The sequence below is a fragment of the Marmota monax genome, unplaced genomic scaffold (genome assembly GCF_021218885.2).
Source record: "Marmota monax isolate L192 unplaced genomic scaffold, Marmota_monax_Labrador192_F-V1.1 WCK01_AAM20220418_F8-fsc00002, whole genome shotgun sequence".
Taxonomy (NCBI): domain Eukaryota; kingdom Metazoa; phylum Chordata; class Mammalia; order Rodentia; family Sciuridae; genus Marmota; species Marmota monax.
In genome coordinates, this window is record NW_026693571.1 from 37,684,074 (window position 1) to 37,707,313 (window position 23,240).

Here is a 23,240-nt window from a genome sequence, read left to right on the forward strand (position 1 = left end):
ACAGTCTTGTTAGGTCATAAGACCCAGGCATAAATAATATCACTGTGGATTCTAAAATAGAAGGTGGTCGTTGGGAGAAGGATAACATGGGGAAAACATTCCAGAGACAAAGATACCCAGGAAGGAGAACAGTGATGTCATTTGGGAAGCAGTGGAAAGCTGTGCATGGTGGTGCACGCCTATAACCCCAGTGACTCAGGAGGCCAAGGTTGGAGGATCACAAGTTTGAGGTCAACCTGCACAAATTAGTAAGACTCTATCTCAAAATTTAAAAGGTTGGGTATATAGTTTAGAGGTACAACACTCCTGGCTTCAATGTCCAGGAATAGAAGAAGAAGAAGAAGGAGAAGAAAAAAAAAAACAACTGTCCAACTACAACAACAAATAAATAAATAAATATTACAAAAAAATAAAAATAAAGAAGAAAGAAAGAAAGAAAGAAGAAAGAAAGAAAGAAAGAAAACAAACACTGGGCTCCAGCATGGATTTGTCCAACGGCATCCTTTTACCTTCCTGCTCACTCTGCATGAGATGTGCATGATCTGAAACCATCAATCATGTTTTCTCTTTACCTTCTTATTCTCTTCACACTGGTCCCTCTGCTTGAGATGCCATTTTCACCCATCAATTTGGCTACATCCTACTCAGTCATTCCACTCCTGGTTTAAATTCCTTCTTATTTCTGTAGCCATAATATAGCCCATCATAAAAGAGTGAGTTAGTCATACAAACTGTAAGCTCTTTGAGGGAAGAATTCTCATATACTTTCATCAATAGCATAGTGCCTATTAGGAACCAGGAGTCCTAGAAATTTTTTTATTTTTTAGGTACCAGGGATTGAACTCAGGGTCAACCACTGAGCCGCATCCCTAGCCCCATTTCGTGTTTTATTTAGAGACAGGTTCTCACTGAGTTGCTTAGAGCCTTGCTTCTGCTGAGGCTGGTTTTGAACTTGCCATCTTTCTGATTCAGCCTCCAGGACTGCTGGGATTATAGGCGTGGACCACGGTGCCCAGCTAGAAATGTTTTTTGTACATTATTGCACACTGAGTGCTGTCTTTTGACTAGACTCTGGGTTAGAATATAAAGCTAAAGAAAAATTAAACAACAACTTAAGAATAGATTTAACTAAGAAGGTGAGATCTGTACACTGAAAATGGTAAGACAGTGATGAAAGAAATTTAAGATGACACAAGTAAATGAAAAGATATCCCATGTTCGTGGATTGGAAGAATACTGTTAAAATGTCCATCTAAAAATTCACTGCAATACTATCAACATTAAAATGACATTTTCCACAGAAATAGAAAAGTAATCCTAAAATGCACATGGAACCCTAAATTCCCCCCAAACAGCCAAAGGAATCTGAACAAAAAGAACAAAGCTAGAGGCATCACATTACCTGATGTAAAATCTACTTCAAATCTATTATTTAAAAAAACAGCATGGTACTGACATGAAACAGATACATAGATAATGGAACAGAATAGAAGATCCAGAAATAAGTCCACACATTTATAGTTCACTGATTTTCAACAAAGATGCTTAGAACACACAATCTCAGCCACACAAGAGTCTCTTCAATAAATGATGTTGGAAAAACTGTATATATTATATATATATATATATTTTTTTTTAATAGCTTTATTTTATTTATTTATTTTTATGTGGTGCTGAGGATCGAACCCAGGGCCTCACATGTGCGAGGCGAGTGCTCTACCGCTGCGCCACAACCCAGCTCCCAGAAAACCTGTATATTGATATACAGAAGAATAAAATTAGATCCTGGTCTTATATTACATATAAAAATCAACTCAAATGGTTTAAAAACTTAAACTTAAGACCTGAAACTATAAAACCACTAAATGAAAATACAGAGGAGGGGCTGGGGTTGTGGTTCTGTGGCAGGGCCCTTGCCTTGCACATGTGAGGCACCGGGTTCAATTCTCAGCACCGCATGAAAATAAAATAAACAAAATAAAGATATTGTGTCCGTGTATGACTAAAAAAAAAATTTAAAAAGAAAAAAATATATAGGGGAAAAATCTCCATGAATTGGTCTGGGCAATAAAGATTTTGAATAGGAACTTAAAAGTATAGGTAACTAAAGCAAAAATAGACAACAGGATCTTCCAAACCTAAAAGGTCTGCACAGTAAAAGAAACAATTACCAAAGTGAAGACAAATACTTGCAAACCACACATCTGATATGGGGCTAATGTTACATAAGGAACAATTCATTGGTAAGAAGACAACCTCATTATAAAATAGGCAAAGGAATTAGACACTTTTCAAAAGAAGATATGCAAATGACCAACAGGTACATAAAAAATGCTCAACATCATTAATCATCAGGGAAATGAAAATTAAAACCACAATGAGATCTCACCTCAGATCTGTCAGGCTGACTATCATCAAAAAGACAAACTGTAAGTGCTGGAAAGGATGTGGAGAAAAGGAAACCCTTGTGCACTGCTGGTGGGAAGGTAAATGAGTAGAGCCATTCTGGAAAACAGTGTGGAGGTTCCTCCCAAATTAAAAATAGAGGTACCATGTGATGTGGCAAACCCACTACCCAATATATATCCAAAGGAGACTAAACTGATATGTCAAAGAGACATCTTCAGTCTCGTGTTCATTGCAACATTATTCATGACAGCCATGCTATGAACTCAACCTAAGTTTTCATTAAAGGATGAGAAGATAAAGAAAATGTGAGATATATATATATTGAAATACCACTTAACCTTTAAATAGAAGGAACCCTTATAATTTGTGACAACATGGATAAACCAAGGGGACGTTATGTGTTAAGTGAAATAAACCAGACACAGAAAGACAATTATTGCATGATCTCACTTATATATGAAATCTAAAAAAAAAAAAAAAAAAACACCTCAAAAGAGTAGAATGGGGCTGTGGCTGTAGCTCAGTGGTAACATGCTTGCTTGCCTGGCACATGTGAGGCACTGGGTTCGATCCTCAGCACCACATAAAAATAAATAAATAAAATAAGGGTATTGTGTCCATCTACAACTAAAAAAATTAAACTAAAAAAAAAAGAATAGAATAGTGGTTACCAGAGCCTGGGAATGGGAAGATTAGGGAGATGTTGATTAAAGGTCACAAAATTTCAGTTTGACAGTAGGGATAGGCTCATGAAAGCTATTGTACATTGTGGTGATTATAGTTATTAACAATATGTTGTATATTTAAAAATTGCCAAGAGTAGATTTCCAGTATTCTTACTACAAAACTTCATAAGAGTGTGAGGCAATGCATATATTAGCCTGATTTAGCCATTCCACGACATATATATATATATATATATATATATATATATATATGGATATGCGCACATACGTATACATATATATACATACACATCATCTTATACCATAAATATAAGCAAATTTTACTGGTCAATTAAAATAATAATAATGATAATAATAATAAGAAGAATAAGAATAGACCAGTAAGACTTGCTTTTCTGTTCCTACATACCTGAGATGCACTGCATTTGTTACAGACTAAAATCCATATGGTGAAATCCCAACCTCCAGCACATATCTGAATGAAACCATGTCTGAGAATAAGATCTTTAAAGAGATGATTAAGTTAAAATGAAACTATTAAGGTGGGGTCCTAATCCAATGATCAGCGTCCTTTTAAGAGGAGGAAGAGACACCAAGGGTGTGTGTAAACAGAGGGACAACATAAAGACAAAGCCCAAGAGGATGACCCTGAACAGATGCCTCAGAGAAACCAACTCTTCCACACCTTGGACCTAGACTCCACCTTGATTTTAGATTTCCAGCACTTGACCTTGAATTTGTAACTCAAAAGTTCTAGTTTTAGAACTGTGAGAAGATAAATTTCTGTTAAGTCCCTCAGACTATGCCTTTTTGTTATAGAAGCCCTTGCAAACCCCTTCATTAATAAACTCAATCATCATGCTGTACGCCAGGCACTAAGTTCTTTATAAACATTTAAACATTCAAACACCTTTCTACCAGTGCCAGTGAACTATGATGGCTCAATTTCTGAAGAACGAGGAAGGGAGAAAAGAGTATCTCCTCCTCAAAGAACAACTCACAACTGTAGAGTTGGGGAAAGTACCCTTCTTAAGAGACAAGTATCAAGACGTGAAGATGGTGTTTATCACTAGTAATAACAATAGTAAAATCTTAAAAATCATTAAAAGCCAGCATTAACTGAACACTTATTGTACATAGGTGAGTGTCAGGCATATTATAAGAATTCTTCTCATTTTCCCCCACAGCAACCTTAAGAGGTAGGAATAGTTCATTCCCTTTATTTACAGAGTTTGGGAAGAGCAAGCTAGTTATTCAGTCAGTACAGAGAATCAGGATTAAGACCCAGATCTGTCTGATTTCAGTATCCTGCACATTGCCTAAGGAAGTGGCTGGGGACAGGTGGTGGGTTTTGAATGGGAGCATGAATTTGTCCTTGATGCAGGAGGTCATTGGAAGTAGCAATCTTTGAAAAGAAAAGATAGTAGGGAGAATTTAACAGTCTTAATTTAGCTTCTCTTATGGCCAGGTATCAAGCTTTGAACTTAGAACAGTTCTGAGAAACAAAAATTCTTGCATTTTTTGTTATGGACATCAAAATTGAACTTCAGGGAAGCTAAAAGATCTGACCAAGGAAGTGGTGGAACCGGAGAGATTGACATGGGAGGCTCCTAATCCTGCATCTGCCCAACTCCTCTGCACCCTCCTCTGCACCCGCATTTCTGACTGCCAAGGAAGGCATAAGGCCTCCAAGCTCTGAACAGGCAAGTTATATGTCACACCACAGTCTTTACCAAGATGCAGCCTCAAACATGACCAGGCAACCCTGCCCAAGAATGTTTCAAGGGGCCCCAGTTTTCTATGATGTTCCATGGAAAAAGTCTGATGGTCAATAAAGTTTGCAAGTGCTGCCCATTATCGTTGTCTTGCCTCAGAAATGGAGTGTACAGCAGCAGATTCTAAAGGTTTTGAGAAGTTCTACAGTTAAAAAAAAAATCTGTTTCCTTCATTTGGCTGAAGATTTCCTCAATTTATTTGGACCACATTGGTCAGTTAATATACTTTGCAGAACCCTTTTAGAGATACTGCAATGTAGGACTAAACAGGGGGTAAAGAAAGACAGGCTGGGGCTACTTTCTGAAACTAACCAAAATGCAGACTTTTTTTTTTTTTTTTGTAATTTAAGAAGGATCAAACCCTTTGTTGTTTACGTTTAGTTTGCTTTCTACTGAGAGAACAGTTGAAAAACAAAACAAAATAAAAAATAAATAAAAATGATAGGCAATAAATCAGAGGAGGGAAGGGCTATTTACATTCCCAAACCTCTTAGCTCATCCTGCACCTTCTATCTTCCATGCCAACCCCACCCCAACCCCATTCCATTCTCCACCCTCTTCCCTCAGGGCTGTTCTCCAACTAGGCACAAGTAGTGGCCAGGACAACTTGCAATGCCTCCTGCCCCTAACCCTTACAGCACAGACATGGTGACAGAGAGGCATCAAAGGTCTACCCAGGGCAACCTGAGCTGACAGATTTCAGGGAAACCCAAGAAGCTGCCCGAGTCAATCATCTCTCTGCCACTCCCATGGGGTGGGGGAGGAAGACTGCCAACATTTCCTTTCAAATTTATGGGTGCTGTGCTTCTTCTATTTCTCTTTCTGCTTGTTTTCTAAAATGAAGATGCAGCATTTGCAAGTTAAAGAACAGAAGAAGGGACAGGAGTAGGAGGAAGAGGGAAAGATGAAGGAGGGAGAGAACAAAAGGAGGGAAAGAGTGGAGGAGGAGGAGGAGGAGGAGGAGGAGGAGGAGGAGGAGGAGGAGAACTCCTCCTCCAGAGAATGCTCTGCAGGAGCTAGACTAAGAAAACCTACCGGCAGCACCCAAGCCCGACTGGTGTAAATTCTGAGCTGCAGGGTTCCCCCCAGCCACCCCTTAACCAAAGCCACCCAGATGCTCGGGCACCAGGCGCAATGCACCCTCTCCTTACCCACTCGAAAGATCAAATCGTCCTCGATGGGGTTCTCTTTTCGCTTCCCGGTGCTGTACATGCTCGCAGGCCTTTTCACAGCTTTCTGCTTGACGTGGCCGCTCCCTGGGGACTTGACGCGCCGCTTCACGCCTTCAGTGGTGGGAGACACGTCGGCGGACCGGATCACCTTCAGCTTAAACGGGCTGCCTCGTATGTGCTGGTCGTAGAGTCTCAGAGACAGGGTGAAGTCTCCTTCCTTCTGGACCGTGTACAAAAATTCGTAGGTGCCGTTTTTGTTGTCCAGGATCTCCCCGTCCGCCACGCTGCCGTCGGGGGTGCTCAGTTCAGCCGTGATGTAGGCATTGCCGGTTTTGCACAGCTCGCCGTCTTTGTCCTTGGTCGTTATGGTAACGGACATGGGCTGCCCGATGATGGTCTGCCGCAGCCCCTCGCCCGTGGCCACCGTCTCGGATGCGACCGCGTTGGTGGTCAGAATGGTCCCGAGGTTGTGGATGGACTTCTTGAGCCCCTCGGTTTCCACGATGAAATCCAGCTGATCGTTTTCACGCGGGTGCAGGGGGAAGTCTTGGTCGGCCAGTTCGTTCAGCTTCTCGCTCATCTGCTTCTTCACCAGCAGCACCTCCGTTTCCGTGCCGTGGTTGAGGGCCTGCGCTGTGAAGTTGCTGCAGCTCTTGATGCTCTCCTGCCCCTGGAGCAGAGTATCCAGCTGCGACTGCAGCACCTGCCGGGAAACAGGGCTGGTGAGCTGTCTGTGGGACTCCTGCCAGGCACGCTGGGGCAGTGCCCTCCTCCTGCAAGAACCTCGCTCTACACCTGCCCACACAGAGCGAGCGGCCTTTTAACCCAGTGAACCCAGTTCTAATGCAAAATCCTAAATTGCATTCCCAATACCTTCTGGAGATTTCCCTCTGGCCTCCCCCTGCCTCATCACCCACCTATGTATTGCTTGGATCACGCCTTTAGATAACAGAAACCAAGAGCGTGGCAAACAAATTGCCACGTTGGACACCTAAAATATGTATTATTCAGTATCTTTCCTGAATGTTCAAAACTCCCCCATCGCCTTGCAAAGGGACAGAAACCAAACAGATGAAAAGCCTCCACAACTGAACATCAGAAGCGTTTCCTCCCTGCTTTTGTGAACAGACATGCAGAGTTAAACAAAGAATGCAGTCAGGGTTTACTTTGAAGTTGACTAACAGGTTGGTGTGGATGAGATGGCAATTAAGGGACGATTCCACATTATAATTAAGGAAGGAAAACAATCCAGTTTAACCCTAAACCCTGAAAGAATTACATGATACTCAACCCCGCCTTCTGTCAAATTATAAATTGTTACTTAAGGTCACAGAATTAAACAGTTCTGCTGCAAACAGGAAAGGAAGAAAAAAAAAGAAAAGAAAGAAAAGCTAGATATTCTGTTGAATGAAAATTCAGTTACTATACAGTGGGGGACTTTGATGGACCCATTTGGGTCCCCTTTGTTGCTGTCAATGACATAGCCAGTGCTGTGAAGTGTCCAATACCACGTCTCTTTCAGAATATCTATGGGAACATGGAGTCTTACTTTGTGTTTGAGGCCATAGTTGACCTCCAGTTCCATAAGCAGCACGCTCTTTCGCACATTCAGCGTCTTCTGGAGCTCATCGAAGGTGGAATGGATGTCATCCACGATGCTGGCCTTTTGGTTGGTTAACTGATGAATGATTTCTGAGATGAACTGAAGAGCAGAATCTATTTCTGGGAGCCTGGGGATGGTTGTTAAAGATTATTATTTAAGATCACTCTGGAAGTGGTCCAAAGTCTCTCCAAACACTCTGTTCTGTCAAAACAACAAAATATCTTTCTATCCTTTCATCATCTTTAAAAAATAATAATGGAATAATGGAATGAATGAAAGTTTGAGGTTCCACACCTATTTCAATCTACCTTCTAATTTTAATAATTGATGGTACTAAGACTTGAAGGTCAAAGAAAAAAAAAGAAAAGACCCGAAGGCCTTTGAAAAGCAATTATGACCAGATACTTCTTTGTTCAGGGGATTGTTCTGGGCATTGCAGGATGCTTAATAGCATCCTGTCTTCTCCCAGATGGCAACAGCATCCCTCCACACAGTTGCGATAGCAAAAATGTCTTTATACGTTGCCAAATGTACCCTGGGGAAACATAATCACCCATGGGTGAGAGTCACTGTTCTAAATATATAGCTGTACCATTTTCCCCAACCACATGAAAACTTATCTAAATTCAGTTTCCTGGGAAGGTCTCATAAGTTTCCAAGTTCTTGTCATTAGTATAGAATAACTACAGTGTTCTCACTCCAACTATTGATCATTGACTATCAGCAAGAGATTTACTATTTTGATTGCTTTTCAACTGGCTGTTAAAAGTTTCTGGCTCCTGTCTTTCTCACAGCTACTCTACTCCTCATGTCTGTGCCAAAGAAAGAAACAGAAAGCAGGAAAACACAAGGGAATTGAGCGTTCATTGCTCAGCACCATTTGGCAGGGCTCACACAGAGAGGAGCCAGTGGACCTAAGCTGTGTGTCCGGAACAACAGCTCAGGAGCTCCTCAGAGGGCCCAGTTTGAGGCATGAATTTCAGAGATCTCCTTTCATTCATCTCATGTTCCTAAGAGACTCTGACAAAAAATGCTGCGACTCCTCGTATCAGGCAGTTGGAGGTTTGCCAAGGGGCAGGGAAGCCTTCACCACTCACTGGTTTATGATGACAGACCCATAATCATAGGAAAATCTAGTTATGACTGAGATCTCGAAGAGTCACATGAACGCATTATCGCACTGAGACCACAGACCATGGAGCCAGGCCTTGGGCACAGAACAGGCCCTGGCTGGGAGCCTGTGGAGGGAAGCCGCACCTTTTGTTGACAGCGTCCAGCTGGACCTGGAGTGAGGCCTTGTGCTGCTCCACCACGTCCTTGAGGGGGACCGTGGGGTGCTCTGCATGCTCGCCCTCAGTGCACTCCCGACACATGGCGGTCTCACAGGACTGGCAGTAAAATTCCATCACCTGTGGGTTACACAAGAAAAGTTCCAAGTTCATGGCCACTGGCTGAGTGCTCACTCTGCAGGAATCAGTTCCTTGCATTTTCTCACTTAATTCTCCCACCCACCCAACATTGTTGGCAGTATTATGTCCAGCTTCATGGCAGAAAAGGAAAAATAAACTTGTTTTTGAGCATTGAGGATTGAACCAAGAACAGTTTAACACTGAGCTACATCCCCAGTCCTTTTTTAAAACTTTGTTTTGAGACAGGGTCTTGTTAAGTTACTTTGGGCCTTGCTAAACTGCTGAGGCTAGCCTCAAACTTGTGATCCTCCTGCCTCAGCTCCTGAGTCGCTGAGATTACAAGGGCGTGCCACTGTGCCTGGCTGGAGGAATAAACTTTCATGCGACATGTCACAAACAAGGTGGGTCCAACTCCAAAGCTACTGCTGTGGCCATAAAATCAGATTTTTGGTAGCTATTTCCTAAGGCAGAACTGTGTAGGATTATTGTTTTAAAGCCTTTTGGTCTTGGACTTCTTTATGCTCTTTATAAATTACTGAGAACTCCATAAGAACCTTTGTGTATATGGATTATGTCTACAGATATTTGCAATGTTAAAAATTAAAACTGAAGCCAGGCATGGTGGCACATGATTGTAATCCCAGTGACCCCAGGAAGACTGCAAGATAAAAACACAGCCTCAGTAATTTATTGAGACCCCTTAATTGCATGCCTGTAATCTCAGCAGCTTGGGAGGCTGAGGTAGGAGGATTGAAAGTTCAAAGCCAGCCTCAGCACAATCGAGGCCCAAAGCAACTCGGTGAGACCCTGTCTCTGTATAAAATTTTAAAAAGGGCTGGGGATGTGGCTCAATGGTTAAGTGCCCCTGAGTTCAATTCCTATTTCAAAAAATAAATAAATAAATAAAGCTGAGAAAAATTTTAAAGCATTAATTTATTAGAAGGTCATTAAACATTGATGTGAATGATATAGTTTGTGAAAAACAGCTACATTTGCAAACAAACAAACCCTGAGAATAGCATGGTTGCCCAGTTTTTGAAATCTCCGCAGCACCTGGCTTAACAGAAGACTGTTGGCTTCTCATGATTGCTTTTGCATTCATTTTGTTGGGACAGCACATAGCCTACAGCCTTTCCAAAGTACCACAGTACATTCTTGAGAGAATGAGAGCAAAAAAAGTTATCTTCATATTGCTGTATTGTGAATACAGCATTGACCTTGTGGACCTCTGGAAAGGATCTTGGAACCCACAAAGGTTCCTGAAGTGCACTTTGAAAATTGCTACTGTTTGGGTCAGAGATAAGCTGAACTGAGCAGTCTGCATTTGGCTCTACCATTTACTTTGCTGAATGACCTTAAGCAAATTACTTAACCTGACTGTGTCTCAACTTCTACCTCTGTCAGTGTAGACAATAATAGTAACCTACTTTAACCTACTTTACTGGGCTGCTATTAGGATTATGTAGGTTAGTTTGCACAAAGAACTCAAGTGATGCCTGGCCCTGGTTCAAAATATGTTCTTAATAAGTAAGAGCGGCTGTGATGATGATAATGATGATGTTATCTGGTTCCCTGAAAATAAAACCACTGTATCCTGATGATCCTGGAAGTCAGTTTCCTTGTGGAGGCAGTCCCTAGGCTCTCAGTGAGAAGTAACATCCTCTAATTTATTAAGTTTTTTTTTTTTTTTTTTTTTCCTGTACCAAGGATTGAATCCAGGGGTGCTTAACCACTGAGCCACAACCGCAAGCCATTTTTATGTTTTATTTAGAGACAGTCTCACATAGGGCCTCACTAAATTGCTGCAGCTGACTTTGAACTTGTGATCCTCCCGCCTCAGCCTCTCAAGCTGCTGGGATTATAGGAGTGTGCCATGGTACCCAGCTATTAACTCTTTCTAAGGTTTTAAGTTTCTGAGTACAGGAACTCACCTACCCAGAGCTTAGGTCAAGCCTTGCCTATAGTAGGAACTCAGCACTGCTGAGTGAGTAAATGAGAGGGTAATCCTAGCTACGATTTGGGTGGTAGGTATTAGGGCAAACAAAAGACACCCCCTGACTTATTAAGACTCACTATTTTACATAGTACTTTCTGGAGTGGATTCTCCCAGGAATAAAACAGCCTGCTGAAACCCCAAGGAACCAGATTCAGATCAAAGACCTTCAAACCATCTTCCAGATTTTAGATTTCATGTTTCATCACAGTTTGAAGTGGGCACATAGTAAGTTAGGGGAACACACTTTTGTATGTGTATTATATATTTTTTGTGGATATTAATTCCATATACTTTACTCCTTTGCAGACCATTTAGGAATGCACTTGGATTATCAGTTGCAAGTTTCCATTCTTGACCCTGCTTCTGCTCAAAAAACATTTCTCTACACATTCCATTGATGAGCATTGGGGAATTCAAATGAAAATCCAAATCTCCTACAGGAAGATCATGATGCTAGGCACTCAAACCTTATTTTGGAGTAGGTCTGATTCAACCTAGCAGAAGGTCCAGCACTTAGAAATGGTTTAAAAATTATTTGCCAAAGGACTGGATGAGCTAAGGAACCCTCCCAAGGGATCATTCCTTCTCTGGGGACAGGCCTGCTCTCTGAGGGAAGACGCTTCAGTCATTTTAAGGCATTTTACATTCTATTCTTGGACAGTCCTTCACATGACCAGTAGATGGAGTGATCTAAAACTATATGAAGTCATATAAACTTCCTATCACAAAGTTTTTAGAAATTATTTTGGGGATACAAACTTGGTAAGAATTTATAAACCCTGTATCATATGTATTGTATTCATTATTTGAAAATATTTTTAATCTGAGGGGTTTCTTTTATTTCCCCCCCCTCCAAAGGGCTAGTGGAAGAAAGCATGAAAGAACACTCCTCACTCTATTCTGAGATTTTCCTTTGCATATCGTCATCCTCAGGGATCTGTGAAGTATACATAGTTCTCCTGAAGGCTGAGGAGCCTTGTCGCTCTATGGCTTCAGCAGAAGGTGATTCTTATTCTTTCTAGACTATTAACTGAATTCCTATTTACTAATATTTCACCTTCACTGTCAGTGCTCAGGAAATCCTTCTAAAGCAGACCCAGTGCCGGGCATGCGTAGCACAGGAGAGTCCAAGAGTAGAATGTGAAAAGACTATTCTTTCTAGACTATTAACTGAATTCCTATTTACTAATATTTCACCTTCACTGTCAGTGCTCAGGAAATCCTTCTAAAGCAGACCCAGTGCCGGGCATGCGTAGCACAGGAGAGTCCAAGAGTAGAATGTGAAAAGACTTCTTCCCTCATGTGAGTCAGGGTATTGGGGCTAATAAAAGTGTCTAGGGGAACAGGACACATTAACAGGGCTATTCAATCCATTGGCACACTTCTCATGTCACTCAAGGTTGAGACTGGGAGAAAGGGACATGCCTACATGTCTGGAAAAGGTCTGAGCCAAAGGTAAATTTTATTTGGCGATTGGTGCCCATATTGTGTTGAGAAGTCACAAAGGCATATACCATATTAGTGGTGTTTTCCTGTTCTCAGTTAAGTTCTCCAGCAGTCTGGGAGTGAGATGACAAAGGATGAGAGAGAGAGAGAGAGAGAGAGAGAGAGAGAGAGAGAGAGAAATAGATACAAAGTAATATAGAGTCACTAAAAATATAAAAAGTCCTCAAGGCAAGAGCCCATTATTTACAAGAAAGACTAAGCATCTGTTGCCATCACTAATCCTCTTTCAAATTAATAACTGAAAACAGTTGATGGCCGAGGAATGACATCACTGAAAACGGCAGAGTAAAGAAATCTGTCGTATCACTAGCTGATTAGACTAAACAGGGGAACGTGTTAGTGGCCACACATGACAAAAATCAAAGACTTTACAAAATTGGTTCTGAAAAGTCAACAAACCAACAAGAAGACAAACAAACAAAATAAAACAAAACAAAAAACACAATAAGGAACAACAAAATATCATAGGGAGGAGGGAGAGTCTGCATTCTGGAGTTGAAACATTATAATATTTTAAACGTCCAGTTTCCATTAAAAAAATAAAGCTTAAAAAAAAGGAAAACAAACAAACAAAATGAAATGAAAAAAGAGAAAAGGAAAGAAAAGAAAGTATGGCCCACATCAAAATACAAGAAATTAATAGAAACCGTCCCTCAGAGAGTCCAGATTGAATTTCCTAGATTATTTATTTATTTTGGTCCAGGGGTTGAACCCAGGGATGCTCAACCACTAAGCCAAATCTCCAGCCCCTTTTTATTTTTTATTTAGAGAGGGTCTTGCTAAGTTGCTGAGGCTGGTTTTGAACTCATGATCCTCCTGCTTCAGCCTCCCAAGCCACTGGGATTACAGGCCTGGGCCATCGTGCCTGGCTGAATTTACTAGATTTTAAATAAACCTCCTTTTATATATCCTCATGGAATTAAAAAAAAGAAGAAGAAGAAGAAGAAAAGGAAAGAAAAAGAGAACTAATGGAAACTATGAGACCATGTCTCATCAAATGTAGAATATTAATAAAGGGAGAGAAATTATAAAAAGGAACCAAGTAGAAATATTTTAGAATCAAAAGTAATTATATTAAAATGTGGTGGTGCATGCCTGTAATCCCAGCAGCTTGGGAGGCTGAGGCAGGAGGGTCGTGAGTTCAAAACCAGCCTCAGCAATAGCAAGGTGCTAAGCAACTCAGTGAGACCCTGTCTGTAAATCAAATATAAAGAAAAAAGGGCTGGGGATGCAGCTTAGTGGTTGAGTGCCCCTGAGTTCAATCTCTAGTACTACCCCCAACAACAACAAAGATTGAAAAAGGGCTGGGAATGTGGCTCAGTGACTAAGTGTCCCTTGGTACAATCCCTAGTATCTGGGAAAAAAAAAAAAGTAAAATTCACTAGAGGAGTTCCACAGATGTGAGCAGGTAGAAGAAAGAATCGGTGAAGGAGAAGACAGGACCATAGAGATGACACAGAAATAAGAAAAAGGAATGAAGAAAAAGTCACAGAACCTGAGAGACCTGTGGGGCACCCTCACATGCATCAACAATGTACCATGAGAGTCCCAGAAGGAGACAGAGAAAGGGGATAAAATAATGGCTGGAAACTTCCCAAATTTTGAAGAAACATGCAAATCTATATATCTGAAAAGTGTAATAAACTCCAGGTACACAACTCAAAGAGATCCAAATCAAGATACCGTTTAGGCAAACTATTAGGAGACATGGAGAATCTGAAATCAGCAAGACAGCAGTGACTCATCACACACAAGAGATACTCACCATGAACGGCAGGTTTCCATCGGAAAGCTCAGTAGGTCCAAAGACCCCATTGAGAATAGGTTGGACATGAAAGGACGGAAGAAGATATTCCCTGCAAATTGTAACCAAAATGGGGCCAGCGTGGCTGGTCTAATGCCAGTCAAAAGAGATGTAAGGCCAGAGTTGTTGCAACAGACAGAGGACAGTTACACTTGACCAAAAGGACATAATGTAATTTGACAAAACCAGCTAGACTGACCAAGAAAAAAGACAGAAGCCTCAGGTTACTAAAAACAGGAAGGAAAAGGGGGAAATTATCACTGACAGGGAAATAAAAAGAATTATAATAGAGTGGTAAGAATAGTTGTATGCCAGCAAATTGATAACCTAGATGAAATAGACAAACCCCGAGACATACGCAAACTTCCAAAACTGGATCAAAGGAGAAACAGAAAGTCTGAATAGACTTGTAATGAGAAAAGTTCAAAGAAAAGCCCAGAATCAAACAGCTTCACTGATAAATTCTACCAAACATTCATTCCTTCATTGAGATAGGGTCTCCCTAAATTGCACAAGCTGGCCTTGAACTTGAGATCCTCCTGGCTTAGCCTTGGAGCAGCTTGGTTTACAGATGTACACCCTGGCACCCAGCTTTCGGACAAACATTTAAATAAGAACCAGTATCAATCCTCAAACTCCTCAAAAACTGAAAAGGAGGAATATTTACTAAGCCATCCTATTAGGCCACTATTTCCTTGAAACCAAGGAGAAGAAAATTACAGGTCAACATCCTTTAAGAATATAGATGAAAAAAATCCTTAGCAAAATATTAATAAAAGAGGTTGGGCCCAGGGTGCATGCCTGTAATCCCAAGGACTCAGGAGGCTGAGGCAGGAAGACTGCAAGTTCAAGGTCAACCTTGGCAACTTTGGGAGACCCTATATCAAGTTTCTGTGTGTGTGTGTGTGTGTGTGTGTTTTGCTAGGAATTGAACCTAGGGCTTTATGCCAGGCAGCACTCTACCACTGAGCCACATCCCCAGCCTCCTATCTTAAAACAAAAATAAAGAGGACTAGAGTTGTGTCCTGGGTTCGGTCCCCAGTACCTCCCACACCAAAAATGGTAACAAAAGAACTGAGCTATATATTAAAAGGACTATACAAACACAAGCAAGTAGAATTTATCCTAGGAAAGCAAGAGCAGTTCACAGATGAAATTCACTACATGTAGTATATCCCATTAATAGAAGGAAGGGGCTGCTTATGAGTATGGAGATTCTTTGGGGGATAATGAAAATGTTCTAGAATTAGGTAGTGGTAATGTTTGCACAACTCTATGAATATACCCACAAATTGTGCCCTTTTCAGTAGTTGAAATGTTGAATTTGATGTTGGTGAACTTTACCTTAAAACCCAAACTGATCATTGCTTTGAGGAGAGAGCAGCAGACCTGGGGTCACTGGCCCCCATTCAATAGCCTAACTGTGTCTTGGGAGCAAAGGCCCTGAAATAATTTTGAAGTGTCGATAGCTAGTCATGCACAAACACTCGTGCTTGGGTTCTGACATCTGCGACTCCAGCCGAGAGTCAATTGTGTAAAGTGTACAGCTCAGCTGAGCTCATCCATCTCGTCCATCCCCCGTGAGATGAGGTCGCTGCTCCCAGGGCTGGGAGATCATGCCAGAGGCCAGGATGAGCTTATTGTTGTTGACAGATAATCACCACTTGTGTACATCAGAAGAGGAGATTGGCAGGACTGTGTATATTTCTAACATAAAAAGGATGGTCAGGTCCTCGCAGCTAACCCTGAGAGCTCTGTGAGGATCCTAATAATTAATCCTGGTGGGGGAACTGAGGACTTGTTAGTGGCAAAACATTCTTCTTTTTTTTTTTTTAATTGGTTCTTTTTAGTTAAATATGACAGTCTACTGTCCATTTTTATACAATTATACAAGCATGGAATATATCTGATTCTAATTAGGACTCCCGTCTTGTGGATGTACACAATGGTGAGATTCAGTGTGGTGTATTCGTATACGTCTGTAGGAAAGTGATGTCAGATTCATTCCACTGTCTTTCCTTTCCCTATCCCCTGCCCTTCCCTTCACTCCCCTTTGTCTAATCCAGTGTTCCTCTTAACGGCCTCAACAGGAAGGCCACCTAAGCAAGCAATAACAAAGGTTCCTGGTCATTTGTGTACCTGGGCTCAGGAGACACGAGCTCAAGTGTCAGCCCGAAGTGCAGAGACCCTCTTAGATCACTAACCACTATTCCTCCTTTTCTTTTGTGTTTGGACAGTGCTGCGATGGCAGTTTAATTAGGAGACAGAGTGTCACAGCACTTAAAGCAGATGACAGGCTTTTTATCCACACGTGCTAATCAGCACCAGGCCGTTATGATGGCAGCATCCTGCTTTGCTGTTAATTACCCGATTTTATTAACCTTCAGACGCTTGACTTGTTTTTAAAGATTTACCCATGGCAATTAACTGCAGCAATTTGTCTAGAATATTGCATGCATTTGGCTTGAATATGCAATGAGGACCCCTATTTCAGAGCAGCAGCACTGAACTTCTACAGTCTATGATCAAACAATAGAATGATTTAAGACACACACACACTGCTCATTTTCCAAGGCCTCTTGCTGGTTTATAAATTTTATGATTCCAAAGACTCCTAATGACTCAGCGTCGCACAGTGCTCAAAATATACTTTAAATAGCTTCATTCACCTCAAGGAGGGTCAAACTCTTCAGATGGAGTTAATTTTTAATGTGATTTGATGAGATGTGTTTGGTAGAAAGAAGGGTGAAGTTTTAACCTAAAGAATTCTTTAACTTTGCTGGAATTAGCATCTCGGGGAGTGTTTTCATTTAGCAAGTACCCAAAGGTCTTCATTGCTGAGGTGTGCTCAGGAAATACATCTTTAGGAATGCTTTCCTAATTTGTCCTTTAGGCAATGACAACAGATTTCTCTTTCCAAAGTTTCCCTGAGATGGATAGTTCTATTTTATAAGAGTTCATAGTAACTTTAAGGACCCAACTTTGATTTCAGTTGGTAGCACCACCGCTTCTTTGGGCACCCAAGCTACACACCTGGAAGTCACCTAGTGTCACTTGGGACTGGTGCCTCTGCCCACCAGCTCACTGAGTCAACTCTTTGGTCCATTCCTCCAACCTAATTCCCACGGGCCTGGACCAGGGCCCCTCTGAGGGTTATTCTAGTAGGTTCCCAGGTGGGAAACCTCCCCTGTGTCCGGCTCCTCTACTCTGAATCTACCCTATCTGTAGCTTCTTTGAAATGAATTTGATGTAGGGTCTTGCTGAATTGCTTAGAGCCTTGCTTTTGCTGAGGCTGGCTTTGAACTTGAGATCCTCCTGCCTCAGCCACCTGAGCTGGTGGGGTTTACAGGTGTGTGCCACTGTGCCTGGTGTTTAACAGCCTTTAATGAATTAGCTCCCCATGATTCAGGACAAATTCAAGCTCTAGTGGCATCCCAGAGCCCTCCATGTCCCAGATTTTACCTGTCTAGCTCGTCATCACTACTTCTGGCTCCTGGGAACACTGGGCTGATGGACAGCACAAAAGTTTCTTTGCTTTCTCTACTCTCTCTGCAACTTTGTCTCTTCTGCACAAAAACATCCTTCTCCTTTCTATACTGTATACCCTGTGACCCTACAATAAAAAAAAAAAAAAAAACTCTAAACATAAACGTATTCATGTATACCAATATACATGTCGTTTGTTTTGAAAAACATCAGTTTGGGGCTGGGGGTGTAGCTCAGGGGTAGAGCATGTACTTAGCACACGTGAGGCCCTGGGTTTGATCCCTAGTATCAAACAACAACAATGACAACAAAATAATTAAAAATAAATCCCCCTCAGTTTTAATGGCTACCCAACAATCTGTTATTTGGACTTAACATAATTTAACAATGTTCTTAATATTGCACATTTAGATTATTCCCAATTTTTACTGAAATATAAAAATTGTAACTAACATTCTTTTTTTTCCTCTTCTTTTGTGGTGCTGGTAATGTAACCCAGGGCCTTGCACATGATAGGCAGGTGCTCTACCACTAAGCTACATTCCCAGGCCCACAACAATCATTCTTAATATTAAGTCTTTGTCTTCATATTAAAGTATTTCCTTAGAAATATTTCTATTAGTGAAACTACTATATTAAAAGATGAATGGTGGTGGAAAACACTCATTACATTTTATTAAATTAACATCAACTTTCTGAAGAGCAATTTACCCTTCCGCCCACGGCATATAAAAATATCTCAATATACATCTCCTCATCAGCACTGGCTATTATCTTTTCAAAAAATTGTAGCTGATTTGCAAAGATTTGATTATTTGTGAAGTTTGTTTAATATCTCTGTGTGTGTGTGTATACAAGCACACGCACACAGTTATTGGCCACTTAGAAAACCTCCCCCTGTGGATTTTCTGAGTTCCTTCTCATTTTCTTTTGTGATGATCATAGTTTTCTTAACTTGTAAGTTCTCTTGCATATTAAGAATTTGCTACGGGGGAGCTGGGGTTGTGGCTCAGCGGTAGAGTGCTTGCCCAGCATGCGCGAGGCCTTGGGTTCAATCCTCAGTACCACATAAAAATAAATAAACAAAATAAAGATACACTAACCAAAAAAAAAAAGAATTTGCTAGGGTATTTTAATTAAGAAATTCATAGCTACTACCACAATTGAATTATTAATAGCTTGTTATCATCACTAGGTTTTGGTCATCAGGGTTATGAGTACATCATAAATGAATTGGGTGGTTTTCTATCTTTTCTTTTTTCCTTTTATTTCTTTTATATTTTCTTCCTTTTTTTTTTTTCTTTTTTGTGGTGGTGCTGGGGACTAAACCCAGGGCCTTGTGCATCCTAGGCTAGTACTCCACCACTGAGCGACATCACCAGCCTTTTTAAGACACAGTCTCGCTGAGTTGCCTAGCCTGCCCTTGAACTTTCAATCCTCTTGCCTCAGGCTCCCCAGTAATGGGGATTACAGGTGTGTATCACTATGCCCCACAAAATCTCAATCTTAATAGTTTAGTTTAACAGATTTTAGAATATATATTTTCATTTGTGGGAGGCAGCTATTCAAGTGAAAGAGTACTCTTTTGTCTGAAATTTGCCTTCTCTTCTCTAGAGCCACTGATACTATTCTAGTTCTATCTGATGGTTTCTCTTTGGAAAACAATAAATTCAGAATTGGCCCAGCCGGGTGGCACATGCTTGTAATCCCAGTGACTCAGGAGGCTGAGGCAGAAAGATTGTTAAATTCAAGGCCAATCTCAGCAATTTAGCAAGACCCTCAACAACTAAGAAAGACCCTGTCTCAAAATAAAAAATAAAAGGGGCTAGGGATGTGGCTCAGTGGCAAAACACCCATGGGTTCAATCCCCAGAATCAAAAAATAAATAAATAAAATAAAAAATAAATCCAGAATCAGTGTCCCATCCTTTAGTCTCTGCTATTCCATTTCTCCTTAAAGCCACTGAAATGGCCACCTTTTATTTAACAGACCTCAATGCTTTCACACTGCTTAAGGAATTTTAAGCAAACATTTTCTTGATGATATTTATAGCTGGTCACAATCTCTCCCTGCAGCTTTCTAGGCTCCTCTCTATAACTTCTACTGCCACCCGTGCCCGCCATCACCTCCTGCCTGCTACCAGCCACTTATAAATTCCACCACATCCTTCTTTTGCTTAGTGATGTTACCTTCCTTCCCCACTGCCAACGTTTCTCATTCGACATTTTTGCTACATTACATTCCAAACTTAGACCAGGGTCTAAAGCAGGTCTCCTCGTGTTTCTAAAATTTACCCCTCTATCAAGTTGAGTCTGGCCTACACTTGAAGGGAACTCTCGTGGCTGACTCTAATGGCCTTTTAGAACTGATAAGATGTGAGTTCCAAGAAGAGACAATGTTCAATATCAGCCAGTGTGGGAATGGTCACAAGAACACCCAAACTGCTGTTGAAGGCATGCCTTTAAGGGTTTTTTCCCCCCAAAATTTACCAGGTAATTCTCCCTTGGAGTGCAATGCACAGAATACCTGATAGCTATTAATAGTCTCTTGTGCTTTCAGTTAAATAATGACTGATACATAATACAGTGTTTGACTGAAATTCCTTAAGCAGTGTGATACAAAATACAGTGTCTCTCTCTTGTGTGGGCTACCAAAGAGCTCAGGATGCCATTTCTTCCTGGTCTAGCTTTTAGGACATGTCAATTAGCTTTGTGACTTAAACTATTCAAGCCTGAGTCTCTTCATCTAAAAAACGAAGATAACAATAACTTTGTAAAATGCATTTGAGGAACCAAGTATGTTGTTGGGCAAATCTGTTGGATAAACGTGCACTGACTGGCTTCCATGTGTAAGATTCTGCATTTGGTGCTAAGGGGAGTAATGAACCAGGTCCCTGCCCACATGGAACTCATATTCTAAAGGGACAGCCAGAGGACCCTTAAGTAGCAATCTGTAGCCAGGTGCAGAGATGCATGTCTGTAATCCCACCAGCTCAGGAGGCTGAGGGCCGGAGGATCGTGAGTTCAAAGCCCATCTCAGCAACTTAGTGAGGTCCTAAGCAACTCAGCAAGACCCTGTTTCTAATGAAAATATTAAAAAGAGCTGGGGATGTGGCTCAGTGGTTAAGCTCCCCTAGGTTCAATCCCTGATGCCAGGGAAAAAAAAAAAAGTAGCCATCTGCAAACGAAGTGGTGAGTGCCAAGGAGCCAAGAAGGAAGTGACGTGGAGGGCCATGGTGCAAGAGGTGGCCTGCCTCGGCTAGCCACATAAAGAAGACACAAACAGCATTCCAGGCAGAAGGAACAGGACCGTCAGTCCTGCAGGTAAGAAACCATTTGGCAAGCCCTAGGAGCCCAGGGAAGCTACAGCACAGTGGGCAGAGAAAAGTGACGTGACATGACGTCATCAAACAGTACTGCGGCTGATAATTATTATCTGTCTCTAACAATCCCTTGCTTGCCTTAGTGATTGTATTACACATGGGCTTTTTATTATAAGCAGTTAAGTACTTTAAAAGTGGCCAATATATAATGAAAAAAGTGAACAAAGTCATTAATTAGAAATTGTAGTAGGAGTGTAGTTCAGTGGTTGGGCACGTGATGAGCATGTCCAGGCCTTTGATTCAATAACATATATATATATATATATATATATATATTTATTATTATTATAATTTTGGGAGCATGGTGCTTGGAATTGAATCCAGGGCCTGCTTATGCTAGGCAAGCTCTCTACCACTCAGCTACACCCCCAGCCCAAGAAAGAATTTTAATAGCTACCTTTATTGAGAGTTTAACACATGCTCCATATGATTCAAACTTTTCATTTTTCCTGTGTCCTATATGGTAAATATTATTATTACTTCCTTTTGACACAATAGGAAATGAGACACAGAGAGTTTAATAAAGCTGCCAAAGCTGTCTCAGGGATTATGATCAGGAACAGGACTTGAATTAGGCCAGCAGACCCCAAAGCCAGTGCTCTTTGCCATGACACAATGCTGTCTCTTTAGGTTACAGAACATACTATAGTCAATCAGTTATCTGATGACACACAAGTGACACTTGTTCTTGCTAATAGGAAAACATATTGGCAATTCATAATCCATGATCTATTACTTCTAATCCATGATCTATTACTTCTAATCCTAATCTATGATTCATAGCCTCAAATTCTATTTATAGCCTCAAATTCTATTTATTATTAAGGAATGGGGCGTAAGGGAATATAGGAAAAATTTCCATCCCAAGAAAAATAAACAGCTCTAATTAATTAACATCTTAATAATCACTCTCAATTTGCAGAATGTATCCATTATTAAATCTTTACCCATAATTTATGACATATGTTGATGTGGGACAAGTTATGCCCAGCTTAAAAATAGCTACTGACTTGCTCTCCTGAGGATACCAACAGTAGGGGCTAAGCAGACACAATCAAAATGGATCTTATTATTTAAATAATTCTGGTCAGAAAAAGTGAGCAGGCCAACATATCCGAGTGCTGCAAAAAAACAAAACAAAACAAAACAAAACAAAACAAAAAACCAACCCTCACTTTCCAGGTGGAGTTTTTTAACCTATCATCTCTGATGTTCCCAAGGTCAAAGCCCTAGGGCTTCTGGGCAGTCTCCACCATCCCCTTCACTTACATTCCCATCGTGGTTTGGGCAAGACAGAGGCTTTCCCGCAGCCACAGCGGTGACCGTCTCCAGGATGGAAGACTCCTCTATGTTGCTGCCTGGCGTCCGCTGCAGCACGTCCATCAGGTTTGTGATGAAGAAGTTGTTCTGAAGCGCGGCCACCCCTTTCTCGGGCAGGATGGAGGTCTGGCGGCACACTGGGCAGGAGAGGGTTAAACTGTGGGCGGGAATGTAGTTCTGCAGGCACCTGTTGCAGAGGAAGACAGGAGGACAGTCAGCAGGGAGCAGCCCAAAGGATGGATGCACCACTTCCTGCACGTTCCCTCCATGTTCTCAGCAATTATATAGACTGTGCAGAAATGCCTTCCAGAGTGTCCTTAACTAGGGAAATGATATTCCAGAAACCAAGAGCTAACTTGTTCTCACAGTGGTCCTGTCAAGCAAAGGGCTGTGCTCATGGAAAGAAAAGCGTCATTGACTTTTATAGCGTTTTCTAGAGTCTTGGCACACAGGTGTGGTTCAGGGTGAGCCACCTAGCCTATGCCTCCTAGGGAACTGGGTAGAAATACAGAATCTTGGGCCCTGTCCAGACTACTGGATTCCAGTGTGTGATTCACACATTCAAATTTGAGAAGCAATGGTCTACAATAGTTAGCACAGAGCTCCCAAACATGTGGACGTGGACCCATGTTCAACATTTTTGTTAATGCTGAATTCATTATAGTGACCATAAGCAGATACTAAAACCACAT

At 41.3% G+C, this 23,240-nt stretch overlaps 1 protein-coding gene across 12 annotated transcripts in view; it reads right to left on the reverse strand.

Moving 5' to 3' along the window:
- Positions 1 to 23,240, reverse strand: part of Trim2 (tripartite motif containing 2) — a 199,875-nt gene that overhangs the window by 39,027 nt on the left and 137,608 nt on the right. For 11 of the 12 annotated variants that reach the window (XM_058583901.1, XM_058583902.1, XM_046458902.2 and 8 more), the window contains exons 3-6: positions 22,498 to 22,735; positions 8,903 to 9,054; positions 7,592 to 7,772; positions 6,022 to 6,745 (exon numbers count right to left, since the gene is read on the reverse strand). In XM_058583901.1, the coding sequence (XP_058439884.1) occupies positions 6,022 to 6,745; positions 7,592 to 7,772; positions 8,903 to 9,054; positions 22,498 to 22,735 (1,295 nt within the window). Of the gene's footprint in view, positions 1 to 6,021; positions 6,746 to 7,591; positions 7,773 to 8,902; positions 9,055 to 17,822; positions 17,967 to 22,497; positions 22,736 to 23,240 lie in introns of those variants that run through there. The other variant, XM_058583903.1, reaches the window with a different exon arrangement.